The sequence below is a fragment of the Gekko japonicus genome, unplaced genomic scaffold, assembly GCF_001447785.1.
Source record: "Gekko japonicus isolate JY-2015 unplaced genomic scaffold, Gekko_japonicus_V1.1 scaffold1305, whole genome shotgun sequence".
Taxonomy (NCBI): domain Eukaryota; kingdom Metazoa; phylum Chordata; class Lepidosauria; order Squamata; family Gekkonidae; genus Gekko; species Gekko japonicus.
Window position 1 is genome coordinate 241,202 of NW_015170318.1, and position 8,418 is coordinate 249,619.

At 51.2% G+C, this 8,418-nt stretch overlaps 2 protein-coding genes across 2 annotated transcripts in view; one reads left to right on the forward strand and one right to left on the reverse strand.

The window, feature by feature from the left end:
* APEX1 (APEX nuclease (multifunctional DNA repair enzyme) 1) overlaps positions 1-4,791 on the reverse strand; it is a 10,033-nt gene extending 5,242 nt beyond the window's left edge. The window contains exons 1-2 of the mRNA XM_015418046.1: positions 4,722-4,791; positions 2,404-2,539 (exon numbers count right to left, since the gene is read on the reverse strand). Coding sequence (XP_015273532.1) covers positions 2,404-2,467 — 64 coding nt within the window. The 5' untranslated portion in view covers positions 2,468-2,539; positions 4,722-4,791. The remainder of the gene's footprint in view (positions 1-2,403; positions 2,540-4,721) is intronic.
* Positions 4,792-8,033: 3,242 nt separating this feature from the next.
* Positions 8,034-8,418, forward strand: part of OSGEP (O-sialoglycoprotein endopeptidase) — a 10,126-nt gene continuing 9,741 nt past the window's right edge. Inside the window, exon 1 of the mRNA XM_015418039.1 lies at positions 8,034-8,148. Coding sequence (XP_015273525.1) covers positions 8,034-8,148 — 115 coding nt within the window. The remainder of the gene's footprint in view (positions 8,149-8,418) is intronic.

Genomic DNA, 8,418 nt, shown 5'->3' on the forward strand with positions numbered 1-8,418 from the left:
ATGCCTGAAAAAGCAGTATCCCCAGGCACGGGGGTGAAGCCACCACAAACACAGTGTCTATGAGCATGGCCACTGTGCCCATGAACCAGGGACTGCACACAACCAGAGTCACCCCGCTCCTGCCTTCTCCCCATCTAGGTATGCCGGTTTCAACACAGAACAAAGTCTGAGTCCGGCAGCACCTTTAAGACCAAAAAAGTTTAATTCTGGGTTATCAGCCGCACAAAAAAAGTTACACCCAGAATTAAACTTTGTTGGTCTTTATTTTATTTTTGCAATTCTTATCCCGCCCTACCCCGCAGGTGAGCTCAGGGTGGCTTACATCATGTCACGGAGCAATAAGCAATTCCATACAGCAGTAATACATCAAAACATTAAGTCCAACAAGATTAAAGTTTTAGGTGACTAATTTAAAATATACCTATACCCACGGCTTTTTTTTTGTAGAAAAAAGCCCAGCAGGAAATCATTAGCATAACAGGCCACACCCAACAGCAAAACCAATTAGCATATTGGGCCACACCCCTGACAGCACAGCTCATTAGCACATTAGGCCACACCCCCATGTTACCAGAAGTGTGGTCATCCAGCCACACCCATCATTTGCTTGTTATTCTATTTACCTTGTTTGCTGTCAAAACCCAGGGCTTTTTTTTTTTGTAGCAGGAACTCTTTTGCATGTTAGGCCACACACCCCTAATGTAGCCAATCCTAATAAGTTTCTGCTGTTGGGTGTGGCCTATTATGCTAATGAGTTTCTGCTGGGCGTGGCCAGCTCGGGAGCCAGCCGGAACTCCGTTCCTGTGCGTTCCTGCCCAAAAATAGCCCTGCCTATACCTAATGGCGGTTCAGGGGTTAGTTCCATTCCAGTGTACACTAAGGTCATGCCAGGAAAGGGAGGGGGGGGATCACTCGGGTGGGATTAAATCATCCGCACCTGGCACCCATTGGCCTTGAAGCAGGGGAGGCCAATGTTATTAGACGCCTGCCAACTACAGTGCTCCCTCTAAGCTCAGTTAGTTTGAGCCAGAGGCTAAAAAACTGTGAGCTAGCTCACACTAACTCAGTTTAGAGGGAACACTATAGTTGGCAGGGGAACACTGTAGTTTCCCTAGCTCAGGAAGAGGCTAAAGAACTGTGAGCTAGCTCACACTAACTCAGTTTAGAGGGAACACTGTAGTTTCCCTAGCTCAGGAAATATTTATTTATTTATTTTATTGACTTTCATCCCGCCCATTCAAGCCTAGGCTGGCTCAGGGCGGCTCACAACCAGATAAAACTTATCATAATACATAAAACATAGTACATAAAAACATTAATGCAATACAATCGGGTAATTTCCTGCAGGAGCGCACAGGTGCAGAGCTCCGGCAGTAAAGAGCCCAGGGGGCAGGCACATGCAACAAGCCCCACCCCCTGCTCCCAGCAGCCCTCAGCCAGAGCAGGAAGCAGCCAGGTAAGTTGCAGAGCCCCCGCGGTCCAAAACAGTCCAATGGCACCTTTAAGACCAAGTTTTATTCAGGTACAAGCTCTCCCTCCTCTGCGAGGACAGATCTCCACATCCCCCCCCCAATAGCTAGCAATCCAAAACAGTCCAGTGGTGCCTGAGCAGTGGGTGTTGCCTTCTGACATCAGGGGACGTGGCATATCCAAATAAGTTATGCTAATGAGCTCCTGCACCTCTTTTTCTACGAAATGACCCCTGAATACAATAGTATAAACAATATTAAAATCAGACAGTATTAAAGTGCTAGTAATTCCAGTATCAACTTTAATTCTATTGGTCCGCTGCGATTGTGGGGGAGAAGAAGGAGGAGATTGGGCCACGCAATAGTCACTAGGACCTGTGAGTCAGGGCTTCCACCTTCCACCCTGTGGGTCAGGGCCTCCATCTTCTGGAAAGGTGGCTCCAGAACAAACTAATGTATGCGGTAGCCGAATCTCTCACTCACAACTTCAATGGCAGCAGCTCACAAAGTAAGATTTTTGCTCACACGACTCCACAGCTTAGAGGGAGCTTTGCACCTCAACCAAAGGCCTGGTGGAACAGCTCCGTTTTACGGGCCCCGTGGAGCTGCAGTAAATCCCGCAGGACCCTGATCTGAACCTTAATCACGGGGTTGTCATTGCGAGGGCAAACGGAGGCGGGGAGAAAGACGCATGCTACTTTGGATCCTTGTTGGGGTAAAAACCGCAGTATAACTATCGAAATATAAAACAAATGGGTGTGTGGATGGTGCATGGCCCAACAGAGAAGCGGGATATAAATATGTTAATAATGAATAAACTTAGCAGGCGACCTGGAGATCAGAGGACACGACTTGCCAAACAGGAGAGCGCAGCCCGAAAGGAGCCCCTCCGGCAAATCGATTCAGGCCCGATCCTGGTCCCAGACCCGCTCACCTGCCACCTCCTCCTTCTCTTCCGGAATGACTCCATCTTCCTTCTTCTTCCCTCGTTTGGGCATCTCCGATCCCAGCCCAAGGGGCCAGCAGCGTCCCCGACTCACAAGCCGCACGCTCCGGAGCAGCAACGTCTCCTGAAAAACAGGAGCCAGTGAGTCCTATTCCCACCTGAACCAGCCCCATCTTTGGCCCACTGTCTCCTGCTAAAGCCCCCTTCCCACCAATGTCAAGGGAGACAGCCAAAGATAGCCCCTGAAATCCTTCCAACTTCATCCTTAGCCAGTTGTACTAATCCCCCAGGGCAAATCCCTCCCTAACCTCGACCTTCAGCAGGCAAAGTCGATCTCCACCTCCTGCTTCATTTTGTTATCTCACAGGGCTCATGTGCCTTCAACAGCTGCAGCATCTTGCATCCTTGCAGCATCTGCCTGGAACATCTGCTTGTTAAAGGTACAGGATTTCTTCTGGGAGGGCAGCTAGGGTTGCCAACTCCAGGTTGGGAAATCGTTGGGGATTTGAGGGTACAGCCTGGAAAAGGCAGGGTTGAAGCTGGGAAAGGAGATCCGTGGGATAAAATCATATAGACTCCACTCTCCAAAGGAGCCATTTTCTCTAGGAGAACTGATCTCTGAAGTCTGGAGATCACTAGGAATTCCAGGACACCTCCAGGCTCCCCCTAAAGGCCAAAACCTAAAGAACAATATATATCTAACAGAAAAGTCCACAGCTACAGAGACAGGTTCCATTGCTGTAGACTGTCTTGTTTTCTGATGAGAAACTGACGAGAGATGCAGCAGTTGTCCGTGCCAATGTTGTAGGCTGTTATGCTTTCCGAAGAGAGATACAGCAAGCAAGCATCAAAGCAACATGCCTCCCAGGCAGGGCCGGCCCCGGGTTTTTTTGCACACTAGGCGAGGATACCTTCTGTCGCCGCCCCCCCCCGTCTCTCCCCCCCACAATTTTCAAACATAAATGCATTTTAGGAAGAATGAACAACACAAAATCTGAAAGGTTGTGAGGTCGGTGGGGCTGAGAGAGCTCTTTCGAGGACTGCCCTTGAGTGAACAGCTCTGAGAGAACTGGTGACTGAGCCAAGGCCACGCCAGCAGCTGCATGTGGAGGAGTAGTGGGGGGGATCCAACCCGGGTCACCCAGATTAGAGTCTGCGCTCCTAACCACTCATTCCTGGGGGTGGGGAGGCCAGTGGCTCCTGCTCCTCCAAGAGGAGGGTGGTTGCGCTTCTGAGCGCACTGAAAGACCAAGCAGCGCACGGCAGTCACCCACCTGGTCAAGAACGTTCCAGGGCTTTTGGTGTGTGTGTGGGGGTGCCAGTTTGGCACCCCTAAGGGCCGTGCTGTAGGAGAGCGCCTAGTAAGCGAGCCAGCCCTGCTCCCAGGCAAAAATTGTGTGTTTCGAGATTCTTCTTCAGGCAAAATTATTTTTCCTGTAACCAAAGCTCACAATCCTACAATGCACAAGTCAACAATTCTATAGAACCTAAGGGCAGCATTCATGTCCATGCATGACAAGGAGCCTTGCTTAGAATGGCATCTCTGCTAGCAGGTTATGGATCTCTGCCAGAGGCCTTTCCCCAGAGCTGCTGCGGCGGCTGCTGCTTTTACCCCGGACACGCCAGCGCTGCGCACAGAAGCCATCCCGGTAGCCAATGCCACTCTCTCCTCCGGATTAACGGTGCCTTTCCCACCTCCTTGACAGAACGGCTCTCCAACCAATCAGGCCTCTCCCTGCAACATCAGCCGCCTTCTCCCCAGCCACTCCTCTCCTCACCCCGCACAAACAACCTCTTTGCTGCAAGACCCCCTTGGCATTTGATGAAGTGAGCTGTGACGACTCACGAAGGCTCGTGCTGCTAAGAAATGTGGTGAATCTCGAAGGACCCCCTGCACTCCTGTTTTATCCCCCCCCCTTCCCCAATTTACATCTGCAGACATCTGCCTCGGCTGATCTACAATGGTCGCTTAAAAAAAATTAACTCCAGGCTAGCTGCTTGGCCTGTAACAGCCGGATCGCTTGGCTGCAATGAATGAGGGGTTTTCCGCTTCCTCCACCAAGCACGTTCGTGGCTTCGGAGGGGCAATTAAAGTCCGAGCGTCCTTAAGATGTAGCAATGTAGGAGGCCAAAGCCACGCCTGTTGAATTTCTACCTGCAAGGCAGGGTTGTTTTTTTAAAAAAGAACATCCTCCCACGCACACTCTGCCAAGATAGGAAACCAGCTCCTTCCTCTATCCACATTCTAATTTTAACTACTACTAGTAGCATCCATACGACTCCTAGTAAAGCGTCCTTGCCCTTACCGCACCGAGATCCTGGAATTCCCCAGAGACAAAGGAAGAACCTGCCAAGCTCGCACGCAAGGAGAATGGGGGAAACAACCACGTGGAGTGGATTTGTGTCACGTGATAGGGGCTGGGTCACGTGGGAGAAAGGGACTCCACCGCGAAAGGGGGGGGCAGTCAAAGACTGAGTGTCCTCGATCAACCAATGCCTGCTCCAGCTGACACGCGAAGAGGGAGGAGGCGGGATTTGGTCGCCTGACGCCGCAAGGAGATTCTCCCCCCCCATGGGGTAACAGAATCAACGAAATTGTAGCAGCACACCCACTTCTGGTTACCAGTTGAAGGTGAGGAGACCACTCATGCATAAAAATGGGATAATGCACCATAATGCTGGGGAGAAGAGGCTAAAGAGGCTCCCACTTTCCTCCTCCCCACCTCATAACTCTTGTCCCCGCATATGGCGGAGTTCCAACGGCACCCGGTAGTAAAGGCGAACGTGTGACTTCTCTCGTTTTCTCTATGGATGTCTGGCTCTTGCCTTTTCGAAAGAGACGGGGGGGGGGGGGCAATTTAACCCTTTCCTATCCCCCCCTTTTTCTGATACAAACTGTGGTCGCCCCCCCCCCCCCCCGCCATCATCGACTCAAAGGCGAGCCGAAGCGCCTTGGCTGAGCTCTCCATCCCATTCAGCTCAATGGGACTTACCCGCCCGCCGAGACTCGCCGCCTGACTTGCTCGAAGCGGAAACCAAGCAGCCGACCTTGCAAACGGGTAAGAAGGGAGAGACCGATGATGAGAAACCGCACAGGAGGACGACACAATCCTCCTAATGCGCAAGTTGTAAAGCCGATTGGCTTTTTCTGTTCAAATATTGGGACAGCGCCCACTAGCACGCCGTGCGAAGCAAACGTTACGTAAAAGGTAAAGGTCTCCCTTGCTCGAAAGCCAGTCGAATCCGACACTAGGGTTGCGGTGCTCATCTCCGTTTCCAAGCCGAAGAGCCAGCGCGGTCCGAAGACGTTTCCGTGGTCATGTGGCCGGCATGACTAAACACCAAGGCGCACGGAACGCTGTTCCCTTCCCACCGAAGTGGTCCCTATTTATCTCCTTGCAATTTCTTGCTTTTGAACTGCTAGGTTGGCAGGCACTGGAACTAGCGACGGGAGCTCACTCCGTCATGCGGCACACTCGGGTCTCGAACTGCTGAACTACTGACCTTCCACAGCCTGCAGTTCAGCGTCTTAAACACTTGAGCCACCGCAGCTCCAAAGGTTACATCGCAAGGGCTTAAAACCTGAAGGGGTCTTTTGGCATGCACGTTCACACGTGCGCTGGAGCAGTGTGCGTGCACAGGAAAGTTTTCACCCAGAATTAAACTTTGTTGGTCTTAAAGGTGCCCCTGGACTCAAACTTTGTTCTGTTGCTTTAGACCAGCACGGCTCCCCGCCAATACTCCCTCTAAGCCGTGGAGCTGCCCGTCAGAGCAAGCACAACTGACTTTGATAGACCAGTGACTCAGTAGAAAGCGGCTCAACGTGTCAGCATGTGCTGTTGAAGCCAAATGAGCTGAAAAGTTTGGTGTGGTTTTTTTTCTGGCCAGTTTGTAACTACTAGAATACATTTGTTTTTTTCCCCTCTTAGTAGAATCTTGGCTTCGAAAACCAGAGCTCAATAGATGTCACTAAGCTCCACAATGTTTCAGTGTGCCTTAGTCAGTGCACAGTCACCCTATCATATGCGCCTCTCAGAGTGGTAAAAAGCTGTACTGAACCACTTACCTCTTGGTGCCTGCTCCTTATGAGTAAAATGCAGGGCCCTACTGTGTTGCTGTATGGGAGTGGAGGTGGGGGAAGCAGTTGCTACAGAATTCATTTGCCCCAAATCAGGCCTCTTTGTAGAAAAAGCCCAGCAGGAACTCATTAGCATAATAGGCCACACCCAACAGCAGGAACTCATTAGCATATTGGGCCACACCCCTGACAGCACAGCTCATTAGCACATTAGGCCGCACCCACGTTACCAGAAGTGTGGTCATCCAGCCACACCCACCTTTTGCTTGTTATTCTATTTATCTTGTCTGTTGTCAAAACCCAGGGCCTTTTTGTGTCGCAGGGACTCCTTTGCATGTTAGGCCACACACCCCTAATGTAGCCAATCTTAATGAGTTTCTGCTGTTGGGTGTGGCCTATTATGCTAATGAGTTCCTGCTGGGCGTGGCCAACTTGGGAGCCAGCCGTAACTCCGTTCCTGTGCGTTCCTGCCCAAAAATAGCCCTGCCCCAAATCCTATAACATATGTGTTGCAGGATCTTTCGTCTCCAGATTCTGCTCCATGTTTTGCCAGGTTAGGTGATCCTTGGCCTCCAGAGAGGCCAGAACTTCTCATCTCTTCTCTCCAGAGGCGCAAGGACTTCCCCACCTCAGCTCTGAACCACAAAACTCCACTTTCTACTCTTGATGGGGATTCCCGTGTTTCCAAAATGGGACCACGATGACGTCTCTCTCCTTCCCTTTTCCAGGAGGAAAGTAGGCTATGCCTGTGGTGATCGGCTTTGAGGGGAGCGCCAACAAGATTGGCGTGGGGATCGTGCAGGATGGCGAAGTCCTCAGCAACCCCCGGCGGACATATGTCACCCCTCCAGGGCAAGGTACGAGTCACATTGCGCACTCTCCTAATCAGGGCTTTTTTTTGTAGAAAAAGCCCAGCAGGAACTCATTAGCATAATAGGCCACACCCAACAGCAGAAACCTATTAGCATATTAGGCCACACTCCTGACAGCACAGCTCATTGGCATATTAGGCCACACCCCCATGTTCCCAGAAGTCTGGTTATCCAGCCACACCCACCTTTTGATTCTTATTCTGTTGACCTTGTTTGTTGTCCAAACCCAGGGCCTTTTTTTGTAGCAGGGACTCCTTTGCATGTTAGGCCGCACACCCCTAATGTAGCCAATCCGAATGAGTTTCTGCTGTTGGGTGTGGCCTGTTATGCTAATGAGTTCCTGCTGGGCGTGGCCAACTCAGGAGCCAGCCGGGACTCCGTTCCTGTGCGTTCCTGCCCAAAAATAGCCCTGCCCCAAATCCTATAACATATGTGTTGCAGGATCTTTCGTCTCCAGATTCTGCTCCATGTTTTGCCAGGTTAGGTGATCCTTGGCCTCCAGAGAGGCCAGAACTTCTCATCTCTTCTCTCCAGAGGCGCAAGGACTTCCCCACCTCAGCTCTGAACCACAAAACTCCACTTTCTACTCTTGATGGGGATTCCCGTGTTTCCAAAATGGGACCACGATGACGTCTCTCTCCTTCCCTTTTCCAGGAGGAAAGTAGGCTATGCCTGTGGTGATCGGCTTTGAGGGGAGCGCCAACAAGATTGGCGTGGGGATCGTGCAGGATGGCGAAGTCCTCAGCAACCCCCGGCGGACATATGTCACCCCTCCAGGGCAAGGTACGAGTCACATTGCGCACTCTCCTAATCAGGGCTTTTTTTTGTAGAAAAAGCCCAGCAGGAACTCATTAGCATAATAGGCCACACCCAACAGCAGAAACCTATTAGCATATTAGGCCACACTCCTGACAGCACAGCTCATTGGCATATTAGGCCACACCCCCATGTTCCCAGAAGTCTGGTTATCCAGCCACACCCACCTTTTGATTCTTATTCTGTTGACCTTGTTTGTTATCCAAACCCAGGGCCTTTTTTTGTAGCAGGGACTCC